The sequence below is a fragment of the Paraphaeosphaeria sporulosa genome (assembly GCF_001642045.1).
Source record: "Paraphaeosphaeria sporulosa strain AP3s5-JAC2a unplaced genomic scaffold CC84scaffold_8, whole genome shotgun sequence".
NCBI lineage: Eukaryota > Fungi > Ascomycota > Dothideomycetes > Pleosporales > Didymosphaeriaceae > Paraphaeosphaeria > Paraphaeosphaeria sporulosa.
Window position 1 is genome coordinate 2,033,558 of NW_017253367.1, and position 16,265 is coordinate 2,049,822.

Consider the following 16,265-nt stretch of genomic DNA (forward strand, 5'->3'; position numbering starts at 1 on the left):
CGCCGCACACGCGAGATAGAGTGCTTTGATCCCAGTCTGACGAGATCATGTTGCTTTGTTGATGTCGGCGATGCCCATTAGCGAACACCGCAAACCAGTCTTTGAAACCGTCCAGCCCAAGTGTACCGCCCCACTCCAATCGGGTAAAGACCGTGATGCGATTTCTGTGCTATTTTTGGTTTCGACGCTCAATGTTACGCCTGATAGCCGATGTCAGAACGGCATGTTGACTACTTCGTTATAGAGTCAATATCGGATCGGTGTGTATGGTATGTAAACGATGTTTGGGATAAAATTTCAATCTACGTTAGGGCCTTTTTTTTTAATTCACTCATCAAGTTCTACTGAGCCGCTGGGACCTGGTCCATAGACCGACGAGAGCACCGAGCATATGCCGATTATAGGTAGGTAGCTGTGCTACACTCTCTACAAACTCATAGTCGGACCGAACCAGCATTGCTCGATGACGTAATGGTAGTCGGGCAGCGGGCCAATGGTTCCCGAATCTACTTTCCTTCCACCGGCAATGCGACCTCGACACTTGTTCGACATCGTGAGTGCAACCTACCCCTCAAAGATCAACGGCGGGGATGCTAGTTCAAGTAACCCTGTTTGCTGCAGACAAAAATGTTCCAACCCTCAACCATGGGCTGCAAGCCACAACGCTTAATCCGACATCTTTGCTCAAGCGTCCTGTGCTACCTGTAGGAGCACATTCACCATGGCTACCAAAGCGATATATCTATTTTTCGCGACTGCAACGGCGCAGTTGATTTTTATGCCGCAGAATAATTTCCAGCCAATATCTGGCACGGCTCCATCTCGTCCTATTGACCTGCATGTCATTTACGACAACCAAGCCTTCGGTTTAACACCCAATGAGACCAACTTTGATAACTCAGGAGGTGAGCGACCGGAGTTACATTCGAAGTATTGGTGTAGTGCTCATGGATCTGCTAGATTCATATCCCGCTGAATTCATTCCACCGTCGACGTTCACTTACACTGGTCTTAATTACAATTTCCCCAAATACAATTCTTCAGGATATGACAACGCCATAGCAGCAGGCCAAACAGTATACATACCACGAGGGCGCTATCTAAGTGTGCACATGCTTGCCGCCTCGGAAAATGGCCTGGCCCAAGGAACACTCAACGCAACCTTCTCCGACAACAGCACAAGCTCAAGTGCCGTCCTCGTGCCCGCATGGTGGTCCTGGCCCTATCCAACGGGAGGCGACCTCGTCTTCCCTTACCGACTGACGAACGAAAGTGTGGACTGGAATCGCAGTAACATCTTCCAGACGAGGAATTGGCTGGATAGCTCCAAGGAACTAACCTCCTTGACATTGCCGAACGTAACGGGCGGGTCTGCAACGGATCCTGGAGGCGCGGCTATCTCGTCTCGGTTGCATATCTTTGCGCTGACGCTGGTGCCGGTGGTGAGTGATGCCAAAGGACCGGTTTTGAGCGTGCAGTATGCCAGGTCGACGCAGAAGTGGGTGGAAGGGAGCGACAAGATCCAGATTTTCGAAGTGACCGTGAACAACGTCGGTGCAGAAGACATCCTGAAGGACCACGCAGTCGAAGTAAAGATCGATTCGGCCGGGGTTGAGACCGTTACACCGGGATACATCAAGAGACTTCATGCTGGTGATCAAGTCCGGGTCAACATAGGTGTCAAAAACAAAGATGGAGTCAATTCCGGCACAAGTGGCCCCGCGACGGTCACTGTATCAGGGAAAGGGCTGAACTGTTCAGACTACACTTTCAACGCCACGTTTGGCTTCAAGAAGTACGAGCCAACGTACGAGTCAGTCTACACGCACGACTCACCTGACTGGTACAACGACCTCAAGTACGGCATCTTCATCCACTGGGGTCCCTACGCCGTTCCAGCATGGGGAAACGTGGGGAAAAACGAATCATATGCCGAGTGGTACTGGTGGAGTCTCAACAGCGGGCCAGGCGACAAATCCCAGACCTACGAATACCATCTCTCCCACTACGGCCCAAACATCGTCTACGACGACTTCATCCAGAACTTCACCGCCTCCGCATTCAACCCCAAAGACTGGGTCGATCTCTTTGCCGATGCCGGGGCGAACTATTTCGTGCAGGTCAGCAAGCATCACGACGGGTATGCAATCTTCGATCTGCCCGCGAATGTCTCGAAGCGGACGTCGGTCGCGCAGTTCCCGCACCGCAACCTCCTCCAGGAACTCTTCGACGCCGCGGAAACGCACCAGCCGCACCTCCACAAGGCCACATACTACTCTCTCCCCGAGTGGTTCCATCCCGACTATCGGCGCTACGGCTTCGCCAGCTGGCCCGGCGGCAACGCCACGAACCCCTTCACCAACGCGACGCTGCCCTACGCGGGCTACGTCCCCGTGGCCGACTACGTGTCCGACCTGGTGCTCCCTGAGATGGAGACGCTGGCCGCCATGGGCGTCGAGATCATGTGGTGCGACATCGGCGGGCCCAACCGCACCGCCGAGTTTGCAGCATCATGGTTCAACGCGCTCGCCGTGCAGAACAAGCAGGCCCTCATGAACGCGCGGTGCGGCCTGCCGGGCGACTTTGACACGCCCGAGTACGCGCGCTACGCCGCGGTGCAGCCGCGCAAGTGGGAGACGAACCAAGGCATGGATCCGTATTCGTACGGGTACAATGCTGCTACGCCGCTCTCCGCGTACATGAATGCGTCCGCCGTCGTGACGTCGCTCGTCGATATCGTCTCCAAGAACGGCAATTTCCTGCTCGATGTTGGGCCTACGGCGGACGGGACTATCATCGACGTCGAGCAGAAGACGCTCCGGGAGGCGGGGGCGTGGATCAAAAGCCATGGCGAGGCCATCTTCAACACGATTTATTGGAGCGTCACGCCCCAGGAGGGCTCGGATGTGCGGTTTACCACGAGCTTGGACGCGTTTTATATCTTGGTGTTGAGTAAGCCGAATGCGACGCTGGTGTTGGACAGCCCGGTGCCGTGGGTTGACGGCGACGAGGTGACGGTCGTAGGAGGTGCTAAGGCTGGTACGGTTGTTCCGAGCCAGAAGAGCGGCAATGGGAGCGTTGTGCTCGAGGTAAGCGACGAGGTCGCCGCGGCGGATGAGTACGCTTGGGTGTTTAAGATCGCGTACTAGTTTCACATCACAGCCACTGAGTTCGCAGGGCTCACAACGGAAGCAAAAACATATATTATCCAGCGCTGCAAGACTGTAAGTGAGTTCTATCTAGAAACACGGTGTGTGTTTGCCATGAGAGCAAGCTTTCACGCGCGGTTGTCTCTCGATTGCGCGCCTTCGTGATTCCATCCTTCCCAAAACCTCTCCGCTCACCTACCACATCTCCCACACCCCGTCGGGCAACACGGTCCGCATAATCCGCCAATGGCTAACTGCGCCCTCCTCGTGGTATTTCTCGAGCTCGCCCACATCCGCGCGCCCCATGGTCCGTCCCCCTTGGCCCTCGGGCACATACGTATACTGTATCTCCAGCTCGTCCCTTGGCTGCAAATAGTTCCTGCGCGCCAGACTGCCAAGCAGGTCCTTTTCGCCTGCGGTGCGGAATGTTATTGCGGCTTTGCCGAGGTGGCTAGGGTCTGACTTCACGCAGAAGACGACCATGTTGATGAAATCTGGGTCGCCGGGTTGGTGAGACGGGGAGGGTGGCTGGTCCCGGAAAAGACGGCAGGCGGGGAAGACGGCGTGGATGGTGTTGAGGACAAGTTGGGTGGAGCCGAGGGCGAGGTCGCCGGCGTAGTTTATCGCCACCACTCCATTGTCCGTGAGAAGGTTGTACAGGCCTGTCAAGAACTCTTTGGTGAAGAGGGCGACGGGCTCGGCGCCGCCGGTGAAGACGTCGTGGATGATGTAAGAGAATGTGGAGGGGTGGGAGAGGGATGTGCGCGAGACGTATGATACGGCGTCGTCGATGACGGCGGTGTGCTTGGGGGATAGAGAGAAGTACTTGGTCGCGTAGGCGTGGACGACCGGGTCGAGCTCGACGATGGTGGTGTTGATGCCGTGCGCGATGAGGGCGTTGGGCGCTGTGCCAATGCCCAATCCAATCACCAACGCAGACTTCTCTGAATCTGCGACAGCGGAGGACGGCGTCTCAACCAGGCGTACTGCTTCAAGCAGCACAAACACGGAGAAGATGGTTTCGCGCTGGCGCTGGCCCTTTGCGTACGCGTCGGGGGTGACGAGCCACTCGCCGCCGAGGAGCGAGTGGTCGCAGCGGAGTAGGCGGAAAGCGGTGTCGGTGTGGGACTCGAGGACGGAGACGTATCCAGTGTTCGACTCGTGCCGGGCGAGGAGGGTGAAGTTATGGGATGTCGCGAGGGTGGTGTTTGCGCGGCTCAATGCGGTGTCGGAGGGGAAGTGTGGGTTTGCGTAGAGGGTGTGCAAGATGGCGGGGAAGGCGGCGAGGATGATGCGGGAGGGTGTGAGGAACGCCGAGGCGCTGGCGAGCAGCATTTGGAAGCCTATGCGAGTGAAGTAGAGGTGTGTTCCGATCCAGGAGGGGAGCGTTGCGCCGGCGACTTTGGCGGTTGTGGACACGGTGAAGTAGGACGCCATTGGGAGGAGGATTTGCTTGGCGGTGTTGGGGAGGTTGAGGGTGCTGAGGTCGATGCAGTCGAGGAGGTCGAAGGCGGCGTAGACGGACAGGAAGAGCAGGGGAAAGTAGGTCGCGCACTCGACGATGAGCGGACCGTACTCGATGCCGAGCTGGCTGCTGTAGGGGAAGAGGAGGAATTGGATTACGGGCGTCCAGTAGGCTATTACGGCAATGTACTCAGATAGGGAGTCTGGGAGGTATTTCTTCAGGGAGTTCCGGGCGATCAGAGCCGCGATGGCTGTGAAGGTCATGCTCCTCTGGTGGTGTAGGGAGGAGGGAATGGAGCCGTATACCGGCGACAGGTTCAACTGGGAAACCGGAGAGGCCATGCCAGCGATAAGTAGCAAGGCAGCGGCTCGTCCGACATTTTTGAGGATGGTGGATGTTGGGAGCTGTCTTGATTGTTTTTCCACCTCTTTCGCCGCCTTGGGCTTCTTAACGGTCTTCTGTCTCGTTGACATGCTGGCGGACAGCGTATTTTGTCCGACTCTTTCTGGCAGTGTCCTCGCAATAACAGTAAAAAAAAAAAAGGAAGGAGTATCTCAGCAGCGCAACGTGGTTTCCAAACCGAAAGCGATGCCAATGCTTCAGTAAATTAAAGGCACAGGATATCCAAGCTCTTTCTTCCCGCGACTACGGACCGCTGACCCGCACGATGACTGAAGAAAGGGCCACAAACGGAGCGAGAAAATGTACAAAAGAATGGCCGGAAAATCAGAGAGGTGATTATATACGGGCCCGGCGAGAGGACAACTGTTAATGGAGGAAATGTTTGAAGCATGGATGAAACAAGCGACTTGCAGTTCATCTCGCAGGCAGCGTTTCGGGCCTAGCGCGGGCTGGCGGGGAAGCCGCCATGGAGCGTGGCGCGCGGTGTGGCGTCATTAGCAAGCGCGCCCTCCACTGCATCGCAACGTGCTCTGCTTGCGCTCCTCACTGGACATTCACTCTTACCAGCACTCTGACGGGCGGACAGAGCATGCCGTACCTTTGCAGCGCCAACATGCACGCGCTTGCTATCCGATCTGCGAACGGCGTCCCGGAGGACGGCAGCGCGCACCCGAGGGACAGCGCAGACGGAGACATGGCTATGGCAGCAGTGGAAGACGTACGCAAAGCAGACGGCCACGACACATCCAACGAGGACGGCCGGGCAGCCCGCGCGCGCCGCCTCAAGGCCAAGAACAGACGGAAGCGCTACCTCGACGTGCACCCGGAGTACTTCGCCGACGCCTCCCTCGAGCTCGCCGACCCGCTGCTCTACGACCGCCTCATCCGCCGCTTCCAGACCGCCGCCGAGCGCGAAGCCGAGGGCCGCCGCAAGGGCTTCTCCGGGCAGATGGCGACGGACCTGTGGCGCGTGGAAGCCAAGAAGGACGCCCTCAGCCACCCGAGCCCGGCGTCGCTGTTCACGTACACGCGCGGGCCCCAGGGCGAGATACACGAGGCGGACAAGGACGAGGTGCCCATGTCCAAGGACGAGGGCCGCGCGTGGTGGAAGGACGAGATGACGCAGCGCTTCCTCCGCGGCGACGACGACGACTTCGACTATGACAAGGTCGATGCGAGTCACGCCTACGACGACCCAGAGGAAGAGCGCGATATCCAGGATGCCTACTTTGACAGCATGGAGTCGGACTTCGACACGGACGGCGAGGGCAAGGAGAAGGTGCTCACTGGGGAGACAGGCATCCAAGATTATTGACACGAAACCATGTTGTGTTGCTTGAGATGATGCGAGGATCATGTAGAGCCCTCCGAATGTCAAGCATAGTTGCGCCTGTCGTCTTTTGAGACGGGACTGCGTAGCTTCTTTGCTCTCCTTCGACCACGGCCCCCATTACGACGGTGGAGAAGTTGGGTCGGGAAGCCTGCCATCTACGCGCAACCTTCGAAGCAGCTCCACCCGGATGACATCCACAGCCAGCATTCTGAACCGGAACCACCCGTTCATCGAATTGGTTCATCGTCCCAGATGAGCCTCACCAAAGCAGAGAAAGGTCTCAGCGAGCTACATAATATCGCCACTCACGTTCGCTCAACATAATCATCTGGTTCGAAAAGCTCTTCGGATAAAGGAAGTATCACCGAGATGCAGTGACGCGCACCGACGACCCATGCACAAGCTACTTTGCACGCCACCATGCTACATAGCGAGGATCTAATCGCGTAAGGTCTTTCTCAGGAAGATGGAAGTCTTGTTGCTATTCACCGACTTCACGCAACCTTCATCGACTACAAGAAATATCGGAAATTAATCGCCCGATCACCCAGCGCGCTCAGCTCCTCCGGGGTGTATCCATTGTGTGCGCCCTCCGCCATCTGCTTCGCCCTTTTCTTGTTGATGCGCGTGTAATTCCACACCAGGAACAACCCGGCAAGGATCCCCATGCAGATGAAGCCCAGCTCGAGCGCATGGCCCAGGACATAGCGGGGCGAATCTTTGGAGCGATAGAAGTTGGACGCCATTGCTGCCTCTCGTTAGTTGCACGTTTTGAGTGAGGGGGTTGGAAAAATATGGTTACCTCCAGCGAGATTGCCCATCGCAATCTGGATAGCCTGTCCCGTCGCGCGCTTCGTCGAACCTGCAAGATCTGAAGTCGTCAGTAGAATCCTTTTCAACCGCGCTGCAATAGACCTACTGTTCGACAACCAAGTAATGTTTCCGGGAAACGCTGGATACAGAGCTGCCGCTGCAATGAACACCCCAGCGTACACCACTCCAGGCGTCCCAGTCGAGAGACACATGATGAAGCCGACCGCCATGATGCCGAGACAGCCCAGGATGAACGGGCTCCGCTTCCCATACCGGTCGCTCACCCAAGCCGTGACAACCGCAAGGATCGACGCCGTAATGTATATCGGCACAGTCAAGAGCTGAGCCGTCGCGCTCGAGTAGCCAAGTCCTCGAATAATAGTTGGTAGAAAGAGCGAGATGCCGTACAGCGGCGCCACGATACCCCAGTACACCAGGATGTTGAAGTAGATCTGCCAGTCCAGGAACGCCGCTTTGACGTATTTCCACTGGAATGAGTCGTCCTGCGCGACTCTGATGCTGTCGTGTTTCTGCTGGCCCTGGTACTTGAGTCTGTACACCACGAAGGCGCGCTCTTCCTCGGTGAGGAAGCTCGCAGTCTCAGGGAAGTCGTAGAGACAGAAAAAGGCGATGACGGCGACCACGACGGTGAGTATGCCCTCGAGGATGAAGATCCACCGCCTGAAGGTAAAAGTCAGCTGAGGCAAAAGCGGGGTTATGTACAAGTTGTCCATGTCCAAGACATGGCGACCTTGTACCGGGGCATATCGTATCGTACCAGCCCTCCAGTCCACCGATCCCATCCATCTTCGCAATGCCGAATGCAAGCAGCCCCGAAAACGCGCCTGCGACAGACGCCGCACTGAAGAACAGCGCCTGCCGGAACTGCGCTTCATGTCGACAGTACCACATCGTAATATAATACGCCACGCCAGGAAACAACCTAGTCTCACTTATCAGCATACATCTCCGCACCACGCCCTCGTTGCTCCCGGGTTCGGCCCACTCACCCAGCCTCCGTCACACCAAGGAATATCCGCGCAATCAGCAGCCCGTGGTAGTTCTGCACAATCCCCATCAACGTCATCACAATCCCCCACGCCACCATGATCGTCGGCAGCCAAATGCTCGGCCGCAGCTTCTTCAGCAGCAGATTGCTCGGCACCTCGAACGCCGCGTACGTGAAGAAGAAGGCTGTCAAACACCAGTTGTACTGCGGGCCCGTCATCCCCAGGTCCTCAACTAGCCCCTCGATGCGCGCATTCCCGATGTTCCCGCGGTCGAGGAAGGAGAGGAGGTACAGCAAAGCGAGCATCGGTATGAGACGCAGGTCCATCTTGCGCAAGATCTTTTTTTCGTCAAGATGCGCGAAGGACTCGCGAGTCACGCCGGGCGCGGTCGCCAGCGCGTCGATGCGCGCGACCTGGTCGGACCTGGTGGCATGTTTCTCTTGGTTGACATGCTGCTCTTCGTGAGCAATTGCATTGCGAGTGGGAAGTTCTTCGCTGGACGAGTGGAAGGCAGGAAATGCAGCACGCGTACCTCTATCTCTGGCTTCTCCATCTTGCAAAAGCCCGTGTGACCTCCCACAACGCAAAGCTACTTTACTTCTGTTCGGATGGTCTGTGCTGACCAATGGGATTGCTTGCGACTCCCTGTGAGGACAAATGGATATGAGGTAGAACAATCAAAGCCGACGTCGACTTGGAGGCTTATCTACGAAGAAGGATAGTTAGCCTGATCGATTTGCTTGCAGCAACTCGACTCCGGGGTACGTCCCAGCTCGTAGCCGCACTTTATATGTCACCAAGATTCAAGCCTCGTACCTCACCTGTGCGATGACCGCTTTATGACCTTCCTAAGGCGTATAGCTCACTTTTTTCAAGACAGATAGCTCGACCCCCACACAAAGCCCTAGCCTGAGGCTGCATGGCACCCGCTGATCGTCTGCTAGCAGGACCTGCCGTGCTTGGCGGGCAAGCCTCTGACGAGGGCTGCTCAACAACTGGGACGACAAACGACCTTGTTCCATGTGCCCAGAGATAGAGTTGCCCGGTTTCAGCGATCTTGAGGGACGAATGAGTACGCCGAGTTGTGATATCCTTGATCTTACTTCAATCGCGGGTGTGCTTACAAAACCCCTTCGCAATGGGACCGGGTGCCGACTCAGAACACACGGTATCCCGCGACGTCACGCGTCAAAGAAACACGGCTCGTGTGGCACCATCTCGGCAGACGTCAGGAATCTGGCTCCGGACCGAGGCGTGTCTGCGCCGGCCGGGCGAGATGATAGGCTCACAACGGAAACTTCAGAGATACGGGACGCTGAGTGGAGGCCGGGGGCGGGGTACGGGTGCGGGGAATCGCAAGCGAGTAGACGCCGGGTAGAGTTGTCGGATGTGGACTACACAGCTCTAGCGGGGTAGGATCCATGGCGGGGGAATTCCGCGCGCTTGGTGATAAGGCTTGTGATGTTGCGCGTTCAGAATGTTTTGTATGGAGATGTATATGTTCGTGAGAAGAGATGGAGGGGACAGGGGGTGAGACGGAGATACGAGGACCCGAAAGACAATGGAGGTATCCCTTCTCTGTCCAGATAAGCAGCATGCTCACATCTTACTTGCCTCTCTCCGGCGCGGACCATGAACACCATGCCTCCGGACCTCCATGTCGCCATCGTGGGAGGTGGCCTCGGCGGCATCGCCCTCGCCATCGCCCTCAAAGCCCGTAACATCTCCTTCACCATCTACGAGGCCAAATCCGCGTTCACGGAGATAGGTGCAGGCATCAACCTCGCACCCAACGGGCTGCATGCGCTCAGGGAAATCGACGCGTCGCTGGGCGACCGGATCTACGCGCTTGCGACGCGGAACCTGCCGCCGAGCGAAGATACGTGGATGTGGGTGCGGTACGGCGCGGGGCACAGGGACGGCGAGACGGTGGTGGAGTTGCGCGCGCCGCCAACGGGGTGCATGGCCATGCACCGGCAGGAGCTGCTGGGGGTGTTGGCGGAAAAGATGGGCTACGAGCATGCGCAGTTCAATAAGAAACTGGTGTCGTTTGAGCAGGACGACGACGCCGTGCGCCTGCGCTTCGAAGACGACACCGTGGAGAGCGCGAGCGTGCTCGTGGGCTGCGATGGCATTCACTCGCGAGTCCGCGCGTGCATGTTCGGTAGCGACAGCGCCATCGCGCGCCCGCATTTCAACAGCGATGGTGCATACCGCGCCGTGATCCCCATCGCGGATGCAAAGAAGGTGTTCGGCGAGACCGCGCGCCAGAGCCAGGTCCTGCTCGGCCCCAACGGCTACGTGATATACTACCCCGTCAACAACGGCACGGCCGTCAACGTGGGCATCTGGGTGCGCCGTGCAGGACACGTCTGGGACCGCAAAGACTGGGTCGTGCCGCGCCAGGGCGCGCAGTTCCGGCGGGATCTCGAGGGCTGGGGACCCCGCGTGCGCGCGCTGATGCCGTTTTTCGGGGCCGAGCCTGCGTTCTGGGCGGCGCACCAGCACCGAGTGCAGCCGGCGTCGTTCGTGCAGGGTAGGGTTGTGTTGATGGGGGACGGTGCTCACGCGATGCCGCCTCACATAGGGGGCGGAGCCTCGCAGGCGGCAGAGGATGCGTACGTGCTCGCTGAACTACTTGCTTCAATTCCGCCCAAAGATGCGTCGCTGGCGGCGGTGCGTGCAGCGCTGAGGGCCGCGGAGAGCGTGAGGATGCCGCGGTTTCTGGCGGTGCAAGACATCAGCGTGCGGGCCGGGCCGGACTGGTATTCTTTCTTTGAGCGCGGGCTAGAGGGCGAGCAGTTGGAGGGATGGAGCGTGGGGATCAAGACGAGTGTGGAGTGGGTTTGGAATGTGGATCTGAGGGACGAGGTCAGCAAGGCGAAGCAGACTCTCGCGGATTCATGTGATGCCCGTAGTCGCTGAACCAAGTTGACTTGCTTTTGATGCAGCCCGCCCTCCCACCATCCCCCGCAACGCGACACCCACTCTGTCCCAGCCACCGAGACGCGCAGGCACGCTCTCACAGACGGACAGAGACGAACATTGTAAGCAAGGCTCTGTGTTTGGGCACATGGTCGAGAACGTTGATGCGTGATACGAACCCTGGAATGGAATCACCGTTGTACTTTCCAGTCCAGGATGTGACAGAATCCGTTCTCTCAAGAACGACATCTGATTCTGGTTCCTCTTGGAAGGAAATGGCGGAGGCATCGCTTGCTCACTAAGGTCGAGAGGGATGAGATGGACACCACGCACAGCGAGCTGCTCTGGATATCACATGTTTTTGCTTTCGCTTTTAGCCTCGCGGACCATCTACCTGAACCGCCATGCATGCTCATACTCATATTCATGCCAACCACGCTGTGCAAATGCATTACTCAACCAAACTACTGACCTCCCTGATCCCACTGTGACTAGTTATCCCTTGATTCCCAGCCTGCCGAGGTGCAGGTTTATACGCGGGCAACTCCTAGTGATCGCGGTCCTTCAACTCATCCGTAGCCGCCTTCAGCGCAGCTGAATGCTCCTTGCTGATCCAATCCCAGTAACCAGCCCACGCGCGCAGCTGAGGGTCGTCCTGGCCTTGCACACCGCCCTCGCTGCCCATCTGCTTGTTGAGCAAGACAGACACCTTGAGCACGCCCTTGCAGCCTTCCTGAAGCTTCTCCAGCTCCTGCTTGACCGCGTTGTCCTTTGGCTTGATGGAAAGAACGGCGCGGAATGAGTTGGAAATGACCTCGAGGCGGTTGTGCGTTCGGTCGGGCGAGAGGTGCATCAGCTTGGTGAGCATCAGGTTGCACATGATTCTAACATCGTGCTCATCGGTGATACCGGCGACAATGCGGTCGTAGCAGTCGTCAAGATCGGTGGGTGAAAGCCGTGAGAAGGCGTTCTCGAGTAGAGCGTAAAGCGTCTCGTATGCGCTCTTGCGAATCTCCAGACCATCGTCTACCTTGTGCTTGAATGGCCCCATCTGGACTTCGCGGATCAGCTCGGGCTTGATCACGGTCTCATTCATGGTGAGCGGAAGGAGCTGCTCGAGAGCAGGCAGGATAATGTCGGGCTTATTGCGCAGGGCCGACATGAAGGTTGTGAGGGCCAGGCGACGATTGTCGAGGTCAGTTTCAGAGAGCATCTGGATGAGCATAGGTACGACGATCGGTCGGAGGTACTCGTCATATGCCTCATCGGTGTCGGCGAGGGTGTATCGCAGAGCTGAAATGACCATGCCCCGCACGCTGACGTTTTGATCACCAAGGAAGGCCTGAAACACGTTGTTAGTCGAAATCGAATCGAGTTTGAGCAGAAACTTACCCTGAGTTGCGGTAGGAAAGTCTTCGGGTCGATGATCGTAAGCCTACCGATACACTCGGAGCCAATAGCTTTGTTGTCCTCGGCTTGGGAGGCCGCGACGAGATTATTCCACAGGTGCGACGCGAAGGGTAAGATCTCCGACTCGGTGTCTTGCTGAAGAATTTCCTTGATGGAGTGCAGGAGAAGATACTGCGGGCTAGCTGGCTTGCCCATGGCGGAGAGAATGACGGGCAGGTACTTGCCAACATTGCCAGCGCCGGCCCGGCCTAGAGCCACGGCAGCTGACAGAGGCACTGACTCAGACTTGGCAGAGAAATACTCTATGAAGAGCTGCGGGTCAATAGACGACTGCGTTCCCATGCGTAGCGCAGCTTCTCCCATGACGACAAGTGCGAGGCATTTTCGTCTATCATCCTTGGCCGTTTGAAGCTCGTTGACAAAATCTTCGAGCTTGATGCCCAAGCTACCACCGCCGAAGACCAGAAGATTGCCGATGACCTTTCCGACCACTTCGGCATTGCCAGAAATGCCGACATCGTTGAGCAGAGCCTGCATGAGTGGCTTTCCTGCGCCTTTCTCACCAATGGTACGCACCAAGGCAAGTAGAGCCTCCAGCGAGCTACCACTAATCGAGCCCTGAACGACAGTGCATAGAGCTTTGATCAGCTCTGGAGTAACTGTGGCCTGGGCGTTGTCCTCAACGAAGGTCTTGAGGATGACAAGAGCCGGGCCCAGCAGATGCAGGTCCGAGGAGTCCAGAAGCGGCAGAAGCAACTCAACGATCTGCGACTTCGTCTGGTCATCAAGCTGTGCACGCGATATCTGGTTCTTTGCCAGTGTTCGCAAGGCGCTCAGGCTGGCACCACGAAGTGCACGGCTTGCTTTCCGGAGTTGAGCACCGAGTTCCAGAGCAACGCCTCGCACCCACTTCGTAGATAGCTCACCCTCTGCGTTAGTGTGCTCGGCTATCGAGTCGATTGCACGAACAGATGCAAGACGAGTAAGCTCGTTCTTGAGACTGCCGGCCAAAAGCTCAAGCGCTGATACGCGATTTTGCAGAGATAGCAGATCCGTGCCAGAGCTGCGTCCGAGGAAAACCCCGAGCACGTGAATAGCGCTTCGACGAGCTTCTAAATCCACGTCCTTCGCTCCTATGCGGGTGACGAGTACATCGTGCAGCTCCTCTAGGTGCTTTTGGTTTTGAGAACCCGTCTTATGGCCGCGAGGAGGTGTCAAAGCCTTGATTACTTGTTCGCTTGCGGCCAGAGCTTCAATAGAGAGCTTGCTGTACTTGTCGCGAGCTCCGAATATTAGGGCGGGTACGACCGTGGGAAGATATGGCTGGAAAGAAGCAGAAGGGTGTGTGTCAGCAATGGCACCAAGGAGTTGTAGTGCCTGGATGCGCAAGCTGTTCGCTGTAGCGGAGGCACTGCTGGTTGTGCCGCCGCTAGTCTTCGCAGCCTCCACGACTGGGTCCACAATCTGGGTCAAGTATGAATCCAGGCCGCCGCGCTGAGTAATGATGATATCCTTAATCAGGACAATACAGGCCTGCTTGGTCGATGGTGGCGATGCTGACTGCTTGAGCAATTGTGCAACTCCCTTGACAATCTCGGGACTGAGCTTGGTAAGATCTGCTCGCGGGCCTACAGTGGGCGTGCTTGACCGGGCTGGAGAGGCATATCCAAGGTTCAAGTGGCTGTTATCGAGCATCGACACATCGCTTCCGCCACGGCGACGTTTGCGAGTGGGCGGGGGCAACATAGTGCCACCCTGGGGATGTTCATCGGCAAATTTCACGGGTGCAGGACCATCTCCAGACTTTCGCACCAAGTTTGACAGCGCGGACAGAATCTCAAGGCGCACATTCTCTTCTCGCTCCTTGAACCGAGCGACTAGAGCCGGAGCCACGCGGCCATACAGGGTTCCGTCTTCTAGAAGATCGCCATTGCTTCGTGTGGAAATAAGCGTGTAGATGGCCTTCGCAGCGCATCTTCGCACCTTCCAGCTCGCATCCTCATCATCGTCGAAGCCAGTCTCCTCCTCGTAGTCGTCGTCGTCCAGGCCGTCCTCGTCGTCGCTAGCCATGGCATCATCGTCGTCGTCATCATCGTCTGCGGCAAGGTTGGGGTCATATTTCAGAAGACGCGTCGTGGCCTCGATGGTTTCGGCCGTGTATGCGCGCATGTCCGAGGAGCAGGATGCGAGGAAACCTTCCAATGCAATGAGCGCTGCCTCGAGCACCTCATCGACTTCAGGGTCACGCTCGCCCTCATCGTCGGAGGTGTCCATCTCTTCATCAACTTCCTGCGCACTTAAAGCGCTCAACACGAAGGGTGCTAACGTCTTGAGATATGGTCCGAATTTGCGCGGGACCGATCTAGGCATGTTAGTGACTTTGTTCATGAACAGCAGATCAAGACTTACCGTGCGATGGAACCAAGAACCGTGATGTAAAGCTTTCGCTTGCTGCGCGTGAGGTGTACGTCGCGTAGGTGTTCGATTATGCGCGATATGAAGGAGCTCAGCAGCTGATCGGAGAAGAAGCTGGCCAAGGTGGAGATGGCGGTGACAGACTTCTTCTTCATCATGGAGCTTGCCCGATCGTTCTCGAGAATCTCGAGCGTGATCTTCTGCAAGGCATGGATTTCGGCGTCCTGCAACATGGACCCGAAGCAGCGGGCAACTTCGGTGAGCACGTCGATGGCGTTGCTGTCGGTGCCCTTCTCCAGGTCGAGCTGCAGCATACCTTTTGGTACACTGGGCAAACCCTTTTGGGATGGGAGGACCACATGGTAGCCGACCAGGCGCGGTATCAAGACCCTGCTTACGGCGTTGTATGCATCCTGGACCTGCTTGGTGCGCTGCCCACCGGCGACGGGACGGGGCAACGAGATGACCACCTCGCGCAGGGCCAGGGAAGGTATTGACTGGTCGACTGTGTTGTCGGTCTGGAGGTTGGACAGCTTCTCAATCATGGGACACAGGATGTTATCCGGGACCTTGTTGACGAAGGGACCGAGACACTTGACGGCCTGGTTCTGCACCTCGCCGTTGCTGTCGACCAGCGTGCTCAACAGCCCCTCGACCGTCTTCGCACAGGCGAGGTTGTCGGACTGTAGAAAGGCGGCGTGGCCCAGCAGCAGCATGTCGTGCAGGTCGCTGAGGGCCATGAAGCGAAAGTCGGGGTCGTCATCTTGGAGCTTGGGCAGCAGCTGCGTGACGTTGGCAGCGGTCGGATTCGGGGGGACCGACGACGACGGCGCCATGGTGGGCGTGTGTGCGGGAAAGGGGACTCGCAGGGCACGGCGTTGCAGATGCTGGGTCTATGTGAGGTGCGAGCTGCCAGCAGTGGCGTGGCGGGGTATTTGGCGGGGTCGAGTGCGCAGCGCGTGTTGTGGCAGGCAGGCACGCGGCGGGAGGGAATGTCGTGATATTTAAGCAGGGCTATGGAGAGGTGCGAGGCGAGATGTGGTGCCTAGCTGGGCCGGAGCAAAGGCGCGTCGTGGGAGTGAATCGCCTTTGCTGCCTGCTGCCGCTCGTCCCAAACAGAGAGCTCGCGCACAGAGCACCGCGGAGAGCCAACAGCAACAGAATGCAGAGGAAGAGGCTGACGCCCCAGAAGCCAGGCTGCAAGCTCTAATGCCATACAACATGAGCTACACACAACATAAAATGCTTTCGTTCGATTTCGCTCTCGCACCATCAACGGCGTGAGCAGTCCAGTTCGACATCACGTGGAGCTTCATCCCTGCACATTTGCCCACTAAGCCCGC

At 57.4% G+C, this 16,265-nt stretch overlaps 6 protein-coding genes across 6 annotated transcripts; 3 read left to right on the forward strand and 3 right to left on the reverse strand.

The window, feature by feature from the left end:
- Window positions 1-778: 778 nt before the first annotated feature.
- On the forward strand, window positions 779-3,149 carry CC84DRAFT_1097565 (glycoside hydrolase; the record flags this gene model as incomplete). Its single annotated transcript, XM_018174719.1, has 2 exons — window positions 779-905; window positions 961-3,149. The coding sequence occupies 2 exons, from the start codon at window positions 779-781 to the stop codon at window positions 3,147-3,149; spliced, it is 2,316 nt and encodes a 771-aa protein (XP_018033666.1).
- A 66-nt stretch (window positions 3,150-3,215) lies between these two features.
- CC84DRAFT_1167013 (uncharacterized protein) lies at window positions 3,216-5,125 on the reverse strand. The gene has a single exon (XM_018179103.1). The coding sequence runs from the start codon at window positions 5,085-5,087 to the stop codon at window positions 3,345-3,347; it is 1,743 nt and encodes a 580-aa protein (XP_018033667.1). The 5' UTR covers window positions 5,088-5,125; the 3' UTR covers window positions 3,216-3,344.
- A 591-nt stretch (window positions 5,126-5,716) lies between these two features.
- CC84DRAFT_1097285 (uncharacterized protein) lies at window positions 5,717-6,331 on the forward strand (the record flags this gene model as incomplete). Its single annotated transcript, XM_018174702.1, has 1 exon — window positions 5,717-6,331. The coding sequence occupies one exon, from the start codon at window positions 5,717-5,719 to the stop codon at window positions 6,329-6,331; it is 615 nt and encodes a 204-aa protein (XP_018033668.1).
- A 530-nt stretch (window positions 6,332-6,861) lies between these two features.
- CC84DRAFT_1189213 (MFS general substrate transporter) lies at window positions 6,862-8,725 on the reverse strand (the record flags this gene model as incomplete). Its single annotated transcript, XM_018181034.1, has 6 exons — window positions 6,862-7,097; window positions 7,152-7,220; window positions 7,269-7,843; window positions 7,941-8,105; window positions 8,173-8,585; window positions 8,705-8,725. The coding sequence occupies 6 exons, from the start codon at window positions 8,723-8,725 to the stop codon at window positions 6,862-6,864; spliced, it is 1,479 nt and encodes a 492-aa protein (XP_018033669.1).
- A 1,088-nt stretch (window positions 8,726-9,813) lies between these two features.
- On the forward strand, window positions 9,814-11,097 carry CC84DRAFT_1189214 (FAD/NAD(P)-binding domain-containing protein; the record flags this gene model as incomplete). Its single annotated transcript, XM_018181035.1, has 1 exon — window positions 9,814-11,097. The coding sequence occupies one exon, from the start codon at window positions 9,814-9,816 to the stop codon at window positions 11,095-11,097; it is 1,284 nt and encodes a 427-aa protein (XP_018033670.1).
- Window positions 11,098-11,423: 326 nt separating this feature from the next.
- Window positions 11,424-16,090, reverse strand: CC84DRAFT_1261886 (TIP120-domain-containing protein). The gene is made up of 3 exons (XM_018185108.1): window positions 14,917-16,090; window positions 12,490-14,869; window positions 11,424-12,439 (listed from the first exon to the last, which is right to left on the reverse strand). The coding sequence occupies exons 1-3, from the start codon at window positions 15,756-15,758 to the stop codon at window positions 11,645-11,647; spliced, it is 4,017 nt and encodes a 1,338-aa protein (XP_018033671.1). The 5' UTR covers window positions 15,759-16,090; the 3' UTR covers window positions 11,424-11,644.
- Window positions 16,091-16,265: the final 175 nt, after the last annotated feature.

What these genes read in the sequence shown, in the direction of transcription:
- CC84DRAFT_1167013 (XM_018179103.1), bottom strand. Translation starts at nt 5,087, where the DNA reads ATGTCAACGAGACAGAAGACCGTTAAGAAGCCCAAGGCGGCGAAAGAG.
- CC84DRAFT_1261886 (XM_018185108.1), bottom strand. Translation starts at nt 15,758, where the DNA reads ATGGCGCCGTCGTCGTCGGTCCCCCCGAATCCGACCGCTGCCAACGTC. An exon ending in GTTCTTGGTTCCATCGCACG is followed by an intron (nt 14,870 to 14,916) that starts GTAAGTCTTGAT and finishes TAACATGCCTAG; the next exon opens with ATCGGTCCCGCGCAAATTCG. An exon ending in CTTTCCTACCGCAACTCAGG is followed by an intron (nt 12,440 to 12,489) that starts GTAAGTTTCTGC and finishes AACGTGTTTCAG; the next exon opens with GCCTTCCTTGGTGATCAAAA.